The 18,631-nt window shown below is 34.4% G+C and overlaps 2 protein-coding genes across 4 annotated transcripts in view; one reads left to right on the top strand and one right to left on the bottom strand.

Moving 5' to 3' along the window:
• The window catches only part of poc5 (POC5 centriolar protein homolog (Chlamydomonas)), a 20,997-nt gene extending 11,288 nt beyond the window's left edge, over window positions 1-9,709 (top strand). For both annotated transcript variants that reach the window (XM_087254102.1, XM_087254101.1), the window contains exons 8-13: window positions 2,142-2,321; window positions 2,869-3,034; window positions 4,207-4,352; window positions 6,733-6,849; window positions 6,942-7,115; window positions 9,114-9,709. In XM_087254102.1, coding sequence (XP_087110228.1) covers window positions 2,142-2,321; window positions 2,869-3,034; window positions 4,207-4,352; window positions 6,733-6,849; window positions 6,942-7,115; window positions 9,114-9,257 — 927 coding nt within the window. In that variant the 3' untranslated portion in view covers window positions 9,258-9,709. The remainder of the gene's footprint in view (window positions 1-2,141; window positions 2,322-2,868; window positions 3,035-4,206; window positions 4,353-6,732; window positions 6,850-6,941; window positions 7,116-9,113) is intronic.
• The window catches only part of ankdd1b (ankyrin repeat and death domain containing 1B), a 24,296-nt gene continuing 12,949 nt past the window's right edge, over window positions 7,285-18,631 (bottom strand). The window contains exons 9-15 of one of the 2 annotated variants that reach the window (XM_087254106.1): window positions 16,487-16,585; window positions 16,227-16,325; window positions 16,033-16,131; window positions 15,827-15,934; window positions 12,176-12,377; window positions 11,249-11,380; window positions 7,285-9,799 (exon numbers count right to left, since the gene is read on the bottom strand). In XM_087254106.1, the coding sequence (XP_087110232.1) occupies window positions 9,744-9,799; window positions 11,249-11,380; window positions 12,176-12,377; window positions 15,827-15,934; window positions 16,033-16,131; window positions 16,227-16,325; window positions 16,487-16,585 (795 nt within the window). In that variant the 3' untranslated portion in view covers window positions 7,285-9,743. Of the gene's footprint in view, window positions 9,800-11,248; window positions 11,381-12,175; window positions 12,378-15,826; window positions 15,935-16,032; window positions 16,132-16,221; window positions 16,326-16,486; window positions 16,586-18,631 lie in introns of those variants that run through there. The other variant, XR_015491710.1, reaches the window with a different exon arrangement.

The raw sequence follows: 18,631 nt of genomic DNA, 5'->3' as shown, positions 1-18,631 counted from the left end.
CGTTTTTGGGTCCCCTTGACCCATACTGTTTCTTTCTTTCTGCAAGTGTTGTGAGAAAATGCAGTGTGGTTTTGTAAATTGTTTGCATTGTGAGAAAATGCAGTGTGTTTTATTAATTTATTTGCGTTGTAAGAAAATACAGCGCGTTTTATCAATTTGTTTGCGTTGGAAGAAAATACAGCACGTTTTATTGATTTGTTTGCGTTGTAAGAAAATGCAGTATGATTTTTTTTATTATTATTTTTATTATTTTTTTTATTTAAATTTTTTTCATTTGTTTGCGTTGTAAAAAAAATACAGCACATTTTATAAATTTGTTTGCCTTGTAAGAAAATCCAGTGCGATTTATTCATTTGTTTGCAGTGTAAGAAAATACAGGGCGTTTTATTAATTTGTTTGCGTTGTAAGACAATACAGCGCATTTTACTAATTTGTTTGCATTGTAAGAAAATGCTGTGCGATTTATTCATTTGTTTGCGTTGTAAGAAAATACAGCGCGTTTTATTAATTCATTTGCGTTGTAAGAAAAACAGCGCGTTTTATTAATTTGTTTGCGTTGTAAAAAAAATACAGCGCGTTTTATTAATTTGTTTGCGTTGTAAGAAAATGCAGTGCGATTTATTCATTTGTTTGCAGTGTAAGAAAATACAGAGCGATTTATTCATTTGTTTGCGTTGTAAGAAAATACAGCGCGTTTTACTGATTTGTTTGCTTTGTAAGTAAATGCAGTGCGATTTATTAATTTGTTTGCGTTGTAAGAAAATACAGCGCGTTTTATCAATTTGTTTGCGTTGTAAGACAATACAGCGCGTTTTACTGATTTGTTTGCTTTGTAAGAAAATGCAGTGTGATTTATTCATTTGTTTGCGTTGTAAAAAAATACAGCGCATTTTATTAATTTGTTTGCCTTGTGAGAAAATGCCGTGCGATTTATTTATTTGTTTGCAGTGTAAGAAAATACAGGGCATCTTATTAATTTGTTTGCGTTGTGAGAAAATGCCGTGCGATTTATTAATTTGTTTGCAGTGTAAGAAAATACAGGGCATCTTACTAATTTGTTTGCGTTGTAAGAGAATACAGCACGTTTTACTAATTTGTTTGCGTTGTAAGAAAATGCAGTGCGATTTGTTAATTTGTTTGCGTTGTAAGAAAAAATTTGCATTTTAATAATTTGTTTGCGTTGTAAGAAAATACAGCGCGTTTTATTAGTTCATTTGCGTTGTAAGAAAAAAAGCGCCGTTTTTATTAATCTGTTTGCGTTGTAAGAAAATGCAGTGTGATTTTATTCATTTGTTTGTGTTGTAAGAAAAGGCAAAGTGTTTTATTAAATTGTTTGCATTGTGGGAAAATGCAGTGTGTTTTTTTATTTGCTGCTATTTTGTTGTAACTTCATGTGTTTTTTTTTTGCAGCACATTAAGCTTTCTCGGCCACCGTACAAAAGAACATATTTTTAAAAATGTAATGGAAAACTGCAACAATTGACTTCCATAGTATTTGTTTTTCCAACTATGGAAGTCAAGTTTTACATTGTTTAAAATATCTTCTTTTGTGTTCAACACACACAAAAACAGAAACTCAAATGTTTGTAACCACTTGATGGTGAGTATATAGTGTGTACATTTTCATTTTTGTGTAAAATATTCCTAAAATTTTTACGTTTTGTACATTTTTTTTCTTGTTTAACGTTAATTATATCAAATAAAATTATGGTTCAGATGATGATAAAATAAATACAAAAAAGCTATAGGAATTTTTTATATTTATATAAAAAAAAATATTTGTAAATATATATGACAGAATGCTGACTATAAATATATATGACTGAAATTATAGAATTCCAAGAAAGTTCAGAAATAGAAACTTTCATTTGGCATGCATTAAACTTTTAAAAAAAATAGCATAACCAAATGTATTATGTTTGAAATAAATACTGTTTTGTTTAGCAAAGAATCCTGAAGAAAATATCACAATTTTCTACAGAAATATTAAGCACTGTCACAATTGTACTTTTGTTTTGCCTAGGAAAAAAATCATATAATTTTAAAGTAAAATAAAAACAAATAACATGAATAAATAAGAAGTCATCTAAAACAGTTTGTGTTGCGTTGACTCTGTGTTAATAGATGTGCTTGTGTTGCAGACTCAGGGCAGCAGACTGGCCGAGCAGCACTATCATATGCAGCTCAAGAGGAAGGTGTGGTCAGGCTGGCACTCGCTCATCCAGAACAGGTGGCGAGAGCGTGTGGAGAGAGCATGTTGTGCCAGAGCAGAGGACGTCTGCATGCAGCTCTCTACAGACTACGAGGCCAAGATGGCACAGGTAATTGCCATGCCATCCAAAGTCACTGAACGTGCATTATTTTTACTCCATGTTTAAAGATCCCGTGAAGTGCTTGGAAATATAATTTTTTTTATTCTCTGTTTGACATAATCTCAACTGAAAAATGAAGAGATGGTGGGACTTATGCAGCTCCTCCCCTTTAAAAAATAGCCAATAGTGTTTAGTTTTTCTTACAGCTCTGCCAGTGGGAGTGGTTGAGATCTAGTGCATCAAATGAGAAGCGGAGGGGGCGGTGCATGTCAGATACTAGAGAGCATTTGATTGGTCAAGATTTGATGAGAAACTGAAGTATGACATGACATGAAAAAAAACTATTGATACAGTACATTTAGGCGTAAGTGTCAAACTGCAAGCTTTGGATGTTTAGATCAGTTTCATATTTTATAAACAGAAGTGTTGTCACTTTTTTCGGAGCACACTAGCTTATAGAAAAAAAATCTAAAAAGCTTTATTTTGATTTCACGGGACCTTTAATATGTTACTGGATGTAGGCTTAATGAAAACACTTTATGTTTATGTTTGTCAGCATGTAGAGGAGCTCCAGAAAGCTCAAGCTGAGATCCACAGGCTGCACATGGAGCGCGAGCGTTATGAAGACTCTATGAAGAAAGCTTTCATGCGTGGTGTTTGTGCGCTGAACATTGAGGCCCTTAGCATGTTTAATACCGGAGAAGCAACTAGATTGGACCGGGGTAAGATAATCGAGAGATTCAGCTCCGTTTAAGTGTTAATAATTACATTTATGAGGGCACTGTGTACTAGTATGACATGACTGTTTTCTTGATCATTGAAATGTAGGTTGTGATAAACACTCAGATTCTTCTTTCTTTCACTCATGGACTTTTTCTAAAAGGAGAAGTTCCCTCAAAATGTCACTATCGCAACAGAAACCAAAGTGTTAAACACATACTTTTGGAATGCCCTATTTTTTATGTTATCGGACAAGATTTTTTTGATATCTAGAGAGACTTTAAAGTAAATATTTTTAAATATAAATCCTTTAAGAATGATATTTTAATTTTAAATCAAAATTAAACCTTAAAAATGGCTTTAGATTAAAGTTTTATGTATTATTTATTGCTGTTGATGTATTTTTATTGAAATTCTTCTTCTTCTTCTTCTTCTTCTTCTTCTTATTCTTATTATTATTATTATTATTATAGGAAAGTAATATTTATAAAATGATGAAAATTTAATCTGGTTTTGCCATAAAAAATAGCCAGAGAAACATATAGAGTGCCTCCAGAAAGAATTGATAGCGCTTCACTTTTTCCACATTTTTTTATCTTACAACCTTATTCCAAAATGGATTCAAGTGCTTTATTTCCTCAAAATTATACACACACATACCCATTAATAACGATGTGAAATTTTTTTTTTTTTTTTGAAATTGTTGCAAATTTATTAGAAAAAAAAATATATATATATATACATAAGTATTCTCAGCCTTTGCTGTGAAACTCTAAATTGAGCTCAGGTACATTTCAAAGTACACAAAAGAACGGTCAATTAAAAAGAATGCATATAAGCAAATATATGCTTTGCAAATACTGATTTGGTCATTTTTACATGTTTGCTTTTTAAAAAATATAATAGTATATTTTTTATATCAATTAAAAGAAGATCTGAATTATTTTCCAACAAAATACATTCATTTGTAATATTGGAAGGAAATCTGAATTTAAACATTAAAAGCAAAAACATACCTAGAATTTAATTTGTCACTTAGCCTGCATTTTTAAATCTTTATTTGAATTTGGCAATGTACAGAAAGAAATCCGAAGAAATAATTCTACGAAAATAAAACATCTTTAAAACTTAAACCTAACCCATTGTCATCAATCATTTTTGTGTTTGTGTGTAGATGGTCCTCCTCAAAGGGATGAGCCAAGCACCAGCTCAACAACCAATCCTCCTCCACGAAATGCCTCATCTGCTCGACTCAGTCCAATAGTCATGGAGAGTCCAATACTGGGCCCCTCGCACAGCAATCCAGAGGATGTAGAGCCGGTGAGAATGGCGAGAAACACAATCTTAAACATTGCTTCATCCTAAGAGACATGTTTACTGTATTCATATTGATAAACTACAAAACAGTTTGAAATGAACCCTAGTGCATGTGTGGGTAAAAGTGTAATAAAATATTTATTGTTGACAATTGTTGGGATCAGGTAATGCCAAATCAGACAATAAGACAAATCAGAATCTTACAGTCATTTGAGATCAGAATCTTAAGTTCTTACTCTCAAATGAAAATCTTTTATAATGTTTATCCTACAAGAGACCAGTTTCTCTTTACAATTTTTTTTCTTATTAAATTGTGCTGGTTTATGTTACCTGAAAGTATTTTTACACTTAAACTACTGTAATAACCCATGGGTGATTATGTACCTGGGTAAAATTAATCCTTGTTTATTTTGCTTTTTGCTTTATATTGTACACAGTTTATCCACAGTATTGATGGGTTACCGGCTTAATGGCTTTATTTGAATATTTGTTGCGATGTTATTTGGACAAATGAAGATGATCTGCTTACAAAAAAAGTTTTTATAGGCATTTATGATGCCAACTGCAATTCTTAAATGGACTTTTCACACTATAAAGGAGAGAATGAAATGGTTTTCCTTTACTCTTTTCTGTCATTTTCCCCCTCAAATGTTGAAACTACTTAATTCACAATCTGCAGCTTTTCTGTAAGCTTATATAGCTTGATAATAAATATGAGGCACGCGATTGGCTATTCCTTGCTAAGTGTGTAGCTGTAACATTCTAACACACCATTATTTCACACTCTACGTGACTGGTCAAGTAATCACTGCAAAAAGAAATGGGTAAACAGCACTAATAATCTAGACTACAGCCCCTTTCACACAGTGATACCGGTAAATATCCGGAAAATTTCCGGAACGACTTTACCGGTATATTCAAAAAAGCGCTGTTCACACAGGCGAGGACGTTACGGAATTTTTCCGGAAAAGAGCATTCACACATCCATTCCAAAATACCGGTAAATTCTGACATCATTCACCACAAATGAGCTTTAAACGGCTGCGCTTGTATTTGTAAACATTTGACCAAATTACAAACTCTGTGGATGATCAATATTGTAAACAACTTTCGCAGGATCACTTTCGCATTTCGAGATGTTTATAATATGTGCGTGTGCAGGCGCTCACAGGCTGTTTCATGGGCACACGCAAAGCTTGAAGGTAAACAAACAACGGCTTATCATAAGCATCTCATCGATGATCATTTACACAGTTGGCATTAAGAAGAACATATAACCGTGATCTGACTAACTTCTAGCAGCTAAATGTGTCTGGGAAAATATTCAAAGGCTTTTATTCTCATAAACCGCGCGGACGTAAATGCGTCTGACTGTTCTGATTGGCTAAAGCAGACGTCTTACGTCAGCACGTTCTAGACGTGCACACGCTTATTCCGGAAATCTTCCTTCTGCGTTCACACAGCGCAGCATTCCGGCAAATTGCCGGTAATGTTACAACTTCTCTTTCCGGAAAATAGCCAGAACGAATTTACCGGTATTTTCAAAAAGGACCTGTTCACACATACAACCTTTCCGGAAAATTGCCGGCAATTTTCCGGAAAGGTCTGTATGTGTGAAAGGGGCTTACATAAACACTAATTTAAAAAAAAACACTATAAAACACTAAGTTTCAATATGGTGTTTTCATCTAAAGGTGCTTATTTTCAGTCAATTTCCTGAAGTTAGTTATCCACACTGAAATGACTGTAATATAAAAACGCTGTTTTAATGTGGATAGAAGGCCAAAACTGAGAGAAAAGTGTGAAATCTGGGGTTAAAAGCAGGATTTAGAGTGACAGTAACCCAGTGTTTAATTAAATTAACTTTAATGTTAAAAGTCCTAAAGAAAATGACATTTCCCTGCAACCACTTTTAAAGACCCTGAATCAATTTACTTTACAAACTTTAAAAACTTAGACGATTTACAAATGACAACAAATAAATAGTAATAATAATAATAATAATAATAATAAAAACAATAAAAGACAAGAAACTACATAAATAATGGACCCTAAAAACTACATAAATAATGGACATTTCTGGATTTTCCAGCAGCGGATAATTAAAGTGCCGTGAACGGGGAAAGTACTATCCCGTTTGCTTAAGTAATGAAATAAAAACTCAATGATAATGTTCCTGCCATAGGCACCACATTAGAAACACCTCGCATAAGTGGTAATTAGCTTTTTTTAGTAATTTGATGCCAAGTATAAAAGTCTTGTAAAAAGCGTTCGTATGGTAAATCCTAGTTAGTTATTTATTAAATATCTGTTTTGTAGTATTACAGTTTCCTCACCATGGAAAGAATATTCTATTAATTTAATGTATGTTACTTTTTTTCAGGAACAGTTTTTCTCTCAGCCCAGCTCAAGCACAGGGCCGAGAGTAGAAACTCTTGTGTCAACCACAGTAGTGAACTCCACCGGTCCACCAGGGGGCAGTATACACCCCTTTAGACAGGTACCATGTCTGCAACCACGTGTATGAATATTTGAAATCAGCCTGTTGTAATCCTGTTTTAATGCTGCTTTAAAAACTGAGTCTTTCTTCAGGCGAACTCACGGATAGTAACAGCAGGCAAACAGAAAGCCAGCAAGACAGTCACCGCTCGTCTGACCGGAAGGGTCGAGCACCGGACGAGTCGCCCACCTGCAGCCATGCATGTCATGGGTGTCGCTCCACCCATGAGTTCAGTCGTTGTAGAAAGACACCACCCCGTCACTCAGGTATCAATGAGCAAATGCTGCTGAGCACACTCAATAACTGTTTTCATCCACATATTTTATGTGCATTTTGGAATATCAAGATTTGTATATACATTTCAAATGTGCAGTTATATGTGCACAACTGATTCGGATAAACTCTTTATTCTATAAGAAAAAAAACTGCATAAACTATGATGAAAACACATTTATTGAATAAATTCTAGCATGTGCATCAAAAACCTAGTGGTTTTGTTTAACATGTAGTAACAAAAAGTCCAAAAGAGCAGTCTTTCGCCAACAAAATCTTCATTTTAAGGCACAAGTAATTGATTACATTAACTTCAACCGCAGCAAATTCCATTTTTCTTTTTGAAATTTTCTGCCAGTTTGTCAGGATTTTGTTCTGTTTGACTCATTGGAGGATAATGATGCTTTGTGTGCACATTTATATGCAATATTTCAGTTTTGCGCATAAAGCCTAACTCACACTGTGGGATTTCAGCCACGATTTGGGCATCTGAGACAAATTTGGAAAATCCTTAAAGAACCTTGAAATCCTAGCTAAAGACTGATCTTTGATTATTGGTTTAACATGTTCAGAGACAGCTGCTTAATGGCTGTTGCGATTACAGTTTCCCTCCGATGAAGTTCTAGCAGTGTTAGAACATTTCAGACACTTTCCTGCAGTATAAAAAAAAATAAAAAAATTTCTGCTGGATACCTGAACATATGGGTTTCATTGGAAATGAACGTGCAGATAAAGTATCTAAGTAAGCCTTACAGTTGGAGATTACAGAATGTAAAATTCCTGTATCTGATGTTAAACTTGTTTTAAATCTGTATATTAATGAGAAATGGCAAATGGAACGGGATGAATGTAGGCATACCAAATTGCATGAAGGGAATCCATTTGTAAATTAAAGAAATAAGTATCATTTTGAAAATAGACATGACCAGGTTATACATACGAGATGTAGAATTGGACACTCAAGACTTACACACACATATTTAATAAAAGGGGAAGAAAAACCTATTTGTGACTTGTGTAAAAATATTTTGACGATAAAACTTATTTTAATAGAATGTGTATTTTTAAATGATGTTCGAAAACGTTTTCATCTGGGAAATATTTTAAGTGAAATGTTTGAAAAGGTGCCTTCTGGAGCAATTTTAGAATATTTGTCTTTAATCAAACTAAAAGACTGTATATGGCTGTTTTCAGTGTTGTTGCTATTTGTACGTTTTTTTTTTTTTTTTTTGTTTTTTACAATGTATGTTTGTTAAAAAACAGATATAATTATATGATTATATATTGTATATGTTTTTCCCATAAATATAGCCAATGCTGCTGATATGGCATTAAAACCTAAATAAAGTAAATGCAGTATAAAAAAAAAACAGCTGCTACAAGCATCAAACCAAGAACCAATAGGATTTCAGAACCACTAACAACTTCAAACCACTATGGGGAAATGTCAAAACCTTTTTTTACTTTTTTAGTTTTATTATTGAGGCACGCTGTGTGCAAAATTGCAGCTACAGATTACTTATGTTTGCTGTGAGGAATCATTTCAGTGCAGTATAGTAAAAGTGTCATGGATGGATGATGTCGAACTCCAGGTGAGTTTTCTTCAGTGTTTGGCACGTCTTCATTGTCATTCATTCTGACACCATTGTTAAGTTTAATTATTGGTTGTGACGATGGTTGATGTGTTTGTAGCATATGGAAAGGAAAGTGAGGACTTTTCTGTTATGTAAAAAGGTCACTTTCGGGGTGAACGGGAGTTATTGTTTTGTTTGTGAACGGCCATAGTATCATAGTCATGCCAAAGAAATGAGTTTGAAATGTTGTTCTTATTTAGTAACTATTATGACAACTGAGATCTTACAGTGTGACGGCAGCCAAAAAAATTTTTAAATCACACGGTGTGAGCTAGGCTTAAGTCTAATTTGCATATTTGGCTGAAAACATAACTACTGGTGCTCATTGTATTTTCATTTTTTCTTTCCAATATACAGCTCACCGTCGGTCAAGCAACAGCAGCTAAATTCCCTCGACCTGCTCCTCAGAGTCAGACAGTTTCCAGCAGCAAGAGCTCCTCCAGCCAGACCAGGGGAACCTCCTCCAGCTTTCACCTTCACTCCATCAAAGTAGTGGACTAACACATGCGCACACACGTTTATCTTTCAGGTCTTGAATCCGGATGCTGTAATTCCACAGTATTTGATTTAATCTAATTCGTCAGGTCTAGAAGTTTTTAATTAGGTTGGTCCATTTTTCGTACATTTTATTTATTAACATAGCATAGTGAAAATGACAGACAACTGTTTTTTTTATTCTTGATTTGCCAAAATGAACCATTTCAATCGAAGAAATATTATTTATTACGTGATGTGGTTTATTTATTAAATTGTTTGTATGAGGGTTACCTTTTAATGTTATAATGTTTTACAAAGCCATAATCAAAATCTGTGACAGGTTCCTGATTAATAGATTCAGATTAGTTTGACTATTTTTTTAAATTGGTAGCTTACCTTTAATCCATATTTAGCAATAAAAGTTTGCTGGAATTCCATGTGAGTCAATTGAAAAATAAAGCACTGGTTTTAGTTCATAGCAGTCTTTTATTCCCCTGAAGCAGCTTGGATTCATGAAAGTGTGCATTTCCGTGTATCCATATTGCTTCCTTCCATTCTTATTTTTTCTGGGAGGAACAAAGAAAGTATACTTAATTAAATTCAGATTTTTTTTAGACTGTCTGTAAAGCACACAGATATAATGTTTCTAAAATCTCACGTCTATTTTGTATTAAAAAGGTGTTATTATATGACTTTTTTTTTACATTATTCTAATGCAAAATGTTGCTGAGTTGAAAAGCTAAAAGTCCACCCTGAAAGGGTTAATTCTCACTATTAGTAAGCACAGTTTTTGAAGTGTCCTGAGTTGTTTTCAGGGAATGTCACAATATTCAAATTTTAAATATTCTAAATAAAGGAAGCATATCGAAGGGGACAAGGCCTGGGTGAACTGTGTTGGCGTATTTTCATGTTGAAAAAAAGCCTTTTCATATATTTAAAATACTATTAATACATGTAAAAAAAATTACACCAATTATTTACATTCACATGTATAACCATTATGTGAATGCTTTATTATTTATATATTTTAGTGTGTATATCTGCACTTTTTTTTAACATATCAGAACACAAATTTGCCTAATCGCATGGGTATGACATGGACATTACAAGGAGAGGGTGACATTTTTAAAAGGCTTATAAGTTATACAGATTGATTTTTTTTTTAAAATTGGTAAAATAGCACACAGTTTCCTGTAAGGGTTGAATTTAGGGACAAGGTTAAGGTTTACAGTATAAATAACACCTATGGAATGTCCCCACAATTCACAAAAACAAACATGCATATGTGTATTTTTGACATAAACTTGAATGTAGTTGACGGAAAAGAGAAAACATTTAATATTAAGCTGGCGACAAATTTTTTTTGATACGTTTCTACACATAATATTTTTAATAACTCTTCCCTAATTACTGATTTATTTCATCTTTGTCATGATGACAGTAAATAATATATAATAATAATATTTTAGACACTTCTATACAGCTTAAAGTGACATTTAAAGGTTTAACTAGGTTAACTAGGCAGGTTAGCGTAATTAGGCAAGTTATTGTATAATGATGGTTTGTTCTGTAGACTATCGAAAAAATATATAGCTTAAAGGGGCTAATAATTTTGACCTTAAAATGTTTTTAAAAAATTAAAAACTGCTTTTATTCTAGCCGAAATAAAAACAAATAAGACTTTTTCCAGAAGAAAAATTATTATCAGACATACTGTGAAAATGGCCCTCCTCCGTTAAAAAAAAAAAAAAAAAAACATCATTTGGGAAATATTCAAAAAAAGAACATAAATTCAAAGGGGGGCTAATAATTTTGACTTTAACTGTACAGATATACAAATATTGTATTTATTTATTTACTAATTATGATTAAAATGTCAAAACCCATTTGTTACCATCCAAGATGTTGAATAATGTCCATATTTGGACCTCTGTTATGATGGTTCCGTCAGGGCTTTCACAAACAAAGATCACTGCATACTCTAAAGACAACAGAAATGTGTAATAACATCCTACCAGCAACCTTTGAATTCCCAGAAGCAAGCAGTCCCTCATACAGGCCCTTGGATGGGCTGCTCTCTTCTATCAGAACTCCATGAAGCCAGATTAACAGCATCCTGTTCCCATGCTCCTGAAAACTGTTCAGACCTAGATAGAAAACAGTACTAGAGTTTTTAAGGGGCCTCAAGAGTATCTGTAACATGTTTAATTATATTAGATTCATGTATATATTTAGCTTAGAAATTAATATTAGAACATTATGAATTAATTTACAGTCAGCTTGAATTAGTTCAGAACATCCTTGGTAAATAAAAGTAGAAAATAAATAAATACAAAAATATACCCCAAACTTTTGCAAGTTTGTATTTTTTGGATGAAATATGATTTCTTTACACAGCCAATTTAAGCCACCATAAACGCTCTGCATACTTACACATTTTTGTTAATTACGCTGTTTAAGATTTGGTTTCTGTGCCACTTTTGCTGTGTAAAGATGCTTTAAGGCCACATATGTATCTGTTTTAATGTGTTCAAATCCATCATTTAAAACTACATGTATTCGGATTGCCTAAAATGCATCTTAAAGGGATAGTATACACAAAAAAAAAATTCTGCCATTCTTTACTTTCACTCCACCTGTTTGAGTTTTTTCTTTTGTTTAACACAAAAGAAGATCTACTGAAGAATGTTGAGGAAGAAGAAAAAAAACGCTTGACTTTTGTTCTTCCTACTATAGAAGGCTACAGAAGGCTTCTGAAATATTTCTAAAAGTTTAGATCTACTTTTTATTTTTGGGTGAACTATCCCTTTATTAAACGGACAAGATCGTCTGTTGGTGCTGCTGAAATGAGTTTTATTTTAAGACTCTTTCGAGTAAAAAAAAAAAAAAAGTAATATCTATACAAAATATTTGACCCAAAAGCATTTCTCTCTCTCTCTGACCTGTCCACTGCTCTTCAATGGCTGCCATCTGAGCATCTGTAAACTCCCAGTGCTCTGCCAGCTTCTTCCAGTCGTTGCGCTTGAGGTGTTTGTATGCGAGGTCCCACATTATATCACGAACCGGCTTCGTGTCAGGAGAGTGATCTAATTTAAACGTCAGTGGTGATTCGCTGTGAAGGCTCTCAATGGCATCTGTATTAGTCTGAAAGGGTAATCAAATAACAGCAAGCTCTGAGAAAGGCCAGATTTGCCAGGTACTGAAATTAGGTATACAGCACAGTGAATATTATTAGTCCATGTTCGCCGTTCGGAATAAACACTTTTGACATATGCAACCCTTGTGCGAATAAATATGCCGTGATGACCTTTCTGAATGAAATTACACATGCTTTAATATTGCATTACACCTCCTGCACTGGGTTTAATAGGGAATGGCTGTGGATCAGCATTGAGTCAGCACGTGACATTTGATGAGGGGAAAATCTGCTTCCCAACTTTTTCATTTCACAGTTTGCTTTGGCCAGCGTTAAACAAAATTGAACCATCTTCAATTTTTGATTTGTTTTACTTCTGTCAAATAAACGTACATTTTTTTTATTTAAAAAAGGGTAACCAGAAATTGGAGTAACCAATAAAAATTTTTGTGACCTAGACAATACAATTTCACGGCAATTTGCAACTTTTTGATTTAGTAGCTAATTCCTATACAGCAAATATGTATGATGTCATTTTAGTACAATTTGCTTATCTCCCATCGACGGTTGGGTTTATGGGTGGTTTTTGGGGTTGTTGCTTGATCGAATATGGTGCGGACAGAAGTTAACGCAAATTATTTATAATAATATATTTTATATTTATTAAATTTACAATTTATTGTATTTTGTTAACATTTACCACCACCCCAAGCCTAAACCCAACTGTCACAGTAATGTAACAACAGTAGCTGTACCAAGTATTACGTATGCTATCTATTAAATTACCCAATAAATTGTATTTTCTATCGACTACCCCCACCCTAACCCTAAACCCAACTGTCAAAGTACTGTAAAAATATTAATTATTGTTATACAGTGTCATAAAAAAATGCTGCTATATTGATGTGCATATCTCACTTCCGGCCGGCCGCGTATCCGATCTAGACTTTACTGGTGTTTGGCCCCATGCCTCCTTTTTAAAATCGGACATTTTCATACGACAAAACGTAAAAAAGTTATGTTTCCCCATGACATGAGGGGCACCTAGACCACAAAACCAATCAAAAGTGTCAGTTTATCAGCACCTGAACAAATAATACTAAATCTATAACAAAATAATAATAAGCTGAATAAATGAGGTTTCCATTAATTTCTATAGTTTGTTGCTATAAGACAGCATTTGGTCAAGATGCAAGTAATTGAAAATAGGGAATCTGAGGGTTCCATAAAATGAAAATTCAGAAAAATGGGTTTAAAATTAGTAAATGCACATTATTAATAATAAAAAAGGTTTTGATATATTTACAGTAAAAGAATTTACAAAACTATCTTCATTGGACATGAAAGATGAATCAATAATATTGCAGAGTTTCAAATCTAAGACTTTTCATAAGTTAAAGAGCTAAACACTAAGGATTTTGCTAATGGCCAGGTTGTTTTTTAAATTTTTTTTTTTATCTTGCCACAACAGCAAAAAAAAAACTTTATTTAGTTATTTTTTTTAGCCACATGGTTTAATGTTATAGACACGATTACATAAATGATCAATTTGTCGGCATTTGTCTGAATGGATTGAGTATAACTTCTATTCAACATAATACTTTTCTGTTATAAAAGATTGCCTATTCCGTGTTTATTTGTAAATATTATGTCTGCCCCCCCTCTTACTTCTGTAAATAGTTTTTGTGTTAATGGAAGACCATGTAAAGGGAAAAATTGCTCTGTTGTTATTATGAGGAACTGTATAAATGTTTGGTTTTTAATATTCTTTCCCTGATTAGAGAATTAATTTTGAGCAATTTGCTGTAAAAATGTATAATATGTAATTGTTGGTGTCTGGTAGGCCCACAAATCTTTGCGTTCAAAAATCCACAGATTTTTAGCCCATCATTTAGTACTTGTGTAAATGTGTGTACATTTATATTTATTCAGTTATTAAATTAATTTCAGTAATAATATTGTGATATAATAATAGTAATATGAAAATGTTCATATGATTTACTTACAGTTTGTAAAGTAGAGTTCCACACTTGTGAAGTGGATCTAGATGGATTTGCATTGTAAACATTACATAAAAGTTTATTTCATATATTACGTTTTTAGTTATGATACTTCTTAAATCATTCCGCATAAATCTGCAGTTTTTTTTTTTTTTTTTACAAAATCCTCCACAGAGATGGCAAAAAAACATCCGCAGATTCAGTCTGGGATGTTGCACCGATTAGATAGCTATGCTTGAACAAAAAAACTGAAAAACATTAAGACCTGTTTAAAATGTTTTAAGACCTACAACACAATATTTCAGTGAATTTATGACTTTTTAAGGCGTAAAATTTTGCTTTTGAAATTTAAGACATTTTAAAACCGCCTTTCCACTGCACACAGCAAGCGACAAACCGGAAGTCATTCAATTACAACAGAGAGTAGTCCAGGAGCTGCGTGGAGTTCCGATCATCTTCGTATGCACAAAATTCAGATTAGTTTTGAGCTGCGGATACGTTGAAATATTTGAACTCCTGCGACTAGACCATATGCAACTGGCCGACCGCATGTGATGTATTCCAGTGTTGTCCAAGCAGGTCCGTGCGCGCGAGATACATAAAAAACATAAGTAAAAAAAAAAACATTTCTGTTCATAAATGAGTAATTACAAAAAAAAATAGTTTTAATGTTGTCTCCACATTCCCTTCAAAACTTTTAGCAGTCTATGAGTTTCTAGTGTTCAACCATGGTGAACGCACGGAGAATAAAGGCTCTTGCTTTTGCACTCCTTTATTATAGACACTGCAAGAACAGCTTCTCTTCCATGGTGCACGACAAAACTGAAAAATCTGTGCGACTGCCACACGGGTGCGTATTCCGAAAGTAGTGTCCAAATGTTGTGCGCACTCAAAAGGCGGCTTAAGACTTTTTAAGACCCTGAGGCCACCCTGTATTGACCCAAAGATACCCCTGCAACAATTTTATTGTCCAGGGTCAAAGATCGTTTTACTTTTTCTTTATAAAATCTCTGTATTTACAGTAGCACTGGGCCGATAAATGAAATTATATCGAATGGCGATAAAATTTGTCAATAACTATGATAAATTCTGAACTTTGTTTACTCTATATTGATCTAAGAGCCAATCACAGAGTCGAAATGTGCAACAAGTGTGTTTATATTAGTTTTGTACTGAATTCGGCTGAAAATGTTATGCCATTTACAGGACCCTCTCATTTTTGTGGCTTTAGTCATTGTTGAGGGGGGCGTGGTGAGCGATGTGATGTGCGAACTGAAGAGCGGGGGTGGGTGAAATTGCGGGAGTTTTCAGGGAGACAGAGCAAAACGGGAGATAGGTCTGAAATACGAGTGTTGGCAGGTATGGTATTGTGTACATTTACAATTCTGTCAAGAACATGCTACTGATTGTTAAATTTGATACGCCAGTAATGAATAAAGAAAAGTGAAAATACCCACAATTTGTAAATTGTCTTTCCATTTGAAATATCTCTCAGCTTTGATGATCATGTCCACAATGATCACCATATTCCCTCTTGCCGCCACTCCAAGAGCTGTTTTATTTTGCTGTGAAACAAAATAGAAAGTGTAAAAATACCTTCTCCTACATGGCCTGCTTTGAAGCCATTACCGGGCTCTGTAAAATGTCAGATACGCTCTGTCACCCTGTCCCGAATCTGCAGATCCACCCCGGCTTTCAGAATCATCTCGACCACATCCACCTTCCCCATCTCAGCAGCGATATGAAGCGCAGTCTGACCCATCTGGGTGTGTTGAATCAATAAGAAAAGGCTGAAACATGTGCATGAGGTGACAAATTTTCTTATAAAAAAAACATGGCTGAAAGTAGATACCGCACATGATCTGTTAGGTTCGGATCACAGCCAGCCTCCAGTAAGGTGTGGATTACTGGAATATGACAGTTCCTCACTGCCAGATGGAATGAAGTTTGCATTTGCTGAAATGATAAATCAGTTATTAAATCAATCTCTATTGTTTAAATTTAGTGGTTCCCAATACTTTACAAGATTTTTCAAACTTACTCAAAGTAAATCAATACTAAGCAAGTCAATACTATAGGCAGCAGGGAAATAACAGCATTTGTTGCAAGTTTCTCACCTGGTTTTGAGCATTAATCTGCGCTCCGCTATTGATGAGGAGCTGGACAATCTGAAAATGGCCCCTCTCACAGACTGGATGCAGAGGGCTGTTTCTGCTCTGAAAATGACCACAGATAACTATTCTTTTGGAAGCATGAATGAATACATTTCAAAATAAAGGTATTTTATTGACATAGATGGCTCCATGAAAAGGCTTTAAAGAATTAGTTCACCAAAAAAGGTAAATGCTGTTGAAAAACATTTGAAGCTCTAAAAATATTTGCATGCACCAAATTAAAACAAAAATACATGCATACATATATAAATAACAACTTTTCTTTAATGTCTTTTTTTTGTTTACAGGTTTTCTTGGGGAAATAAAAGCTTTTAAAGCTTTGTATGATTACTGTTGAACCACTGAAGTCACATGGGATGTTTTGACAAGGTTTTCATTCTTCTTTTCTTTGCTGACTTTGGAGGATGAGAGAGCTCTCTGATTTCATCTAAAATATAATTTGTGTAACAATGATCTCAGGAGAGACTAAGCTAAAGGATAGTGTGTAAGTTATTAGCAAAATGTATATAAGTTAGGTCATTGGTTATTTGGACATCAACACAATTCTAACATTTTGAAGCCTGGAACGCATAGACTTCACCAGAAGCTGGGTTTCATCCCTGGTGGTGCTCTGCCAGGCCTCTACTGCAACTGTCTTCAGTTCCTGCTTGTTCTTGGTGCATTTTCTCCTCAGCTTTGTCTTCGGGAAGTTAAGCTCAGTTGGATTTAAGTCAGGTGATTGACTTGGCCATTGCAAAACATTCTACTCCTTCCCATTCTAAAACTCTTTGGCTGCTTTTGCAGTATGCTGTAGGTCATTGACTGTGACCATCTGCTCTGTGAAGCGCCATATAATGAGTTCTGAAGCATGATTTGGCTGAATATGAGCAGAAAATATTGACTGAAACACTTCAGAATTCAACCCACTGCGTTTGTCAGCAGTCAAATCATCAATAAATACAAGAGAATCAGTTCTTTTGACAGCCATACATGTCCATACCATGTCACTACCATCACCATGCTTCACTGCTTAGGATCATGAGCAGTAACTTTCCTTCTCCATACTCTTCCTATCACTCTGGTACAAGTTGATCTTGATCTCATCTGTCTATAGGATGTTGTTCCAGCACTGTGAAGGACATTTATCTGGCTTTCCTGTTTTTGAGGCTCACCAATGGTTTACATCTTGTAGTGACCCTCTGTATTCATTCTGTTGTAGTCTTCTCTTGATTGTTGGCTCTGACACGCATACACCTACCTCCTGGAGAGTGTTCTTGATTTGGCCTGTTGTGAGGGGGGTTTTCTTCACCAGGAAAATAATTCTTTGGTCAGCCACCACAGTTGTTTTCTTGGTCTTCCGGGTCTTTTGGTGTTGCTGTGCTCACTGGTGCTTTCTTTCTTTTTAAGAATCTTCCAATCAGTTGTTTTGGCCACGCCTAATGTTTTTACTATCTCTCTAATGGATTTGTTTTGTTTTTTTCAGCTCAATGATGACTGATAGTGACAGCTCTTTGGATCTTATTTTGAGAGTTGGCAGTAACATATTCCAAATGCAAATAGCACACTTGAAATGAACTGTGGACATTTTATCTGCTCATTGTAATTGGGATAATGAGGGAATAACACATGCATGGCCATGGAACAGCTTAGAAGCCAATTGTCCAATTACTTTTGGACCCTTAACAAGTGGGAGGCACATATGCACACTGTTGTAATTTCTACACCATTCACCTGATTAGGATGGAAGTTTGATTTCAGATCTATTGTGTTAGTGTATTCACCTTATTCTCAGCTGTCGAGTGGGCGCTGCCATTTGAATCTTTTTGTCTCGCGACTTCCGGTCACATTCACTTCCATTCATTTTTTGACGTTAACAACTGCTCGTTACGCTGCTTGATGTTGCAATTTAATATTTTCTTATTATATTATGCTACTTGGTCTGTGTAGTCATGCAAACATTTGTTTGTTGAGCAAGTAGTTTGGCCATTTTCTGCCGTTTATTATTCCTAGTCATTTCTCCAATAGGCGACTGAATCGGAAGTTCTAAGACAATCGCGAAAACAGGCGCACTTCCGCATTTTAGAATAAGGTCAATAGAGCCAAAAATGT

Source organism: Danio rerio, chromosome 5, assembly GCF_052040795.2.
Source record: "Danio rerio strain M-AB ecotype USA chromosome 5, GRCz13ab, whole genome shotgun sequence".
Lineage (NCBI taxonomy): Eukaryota > Metazoa > Chordata > Actinopteri > Cypriniformes > Danionidae > Danio > Danio rerio.
This window is presented reverse-complemented; position numbering and strand designations above follow the sequence as displayed.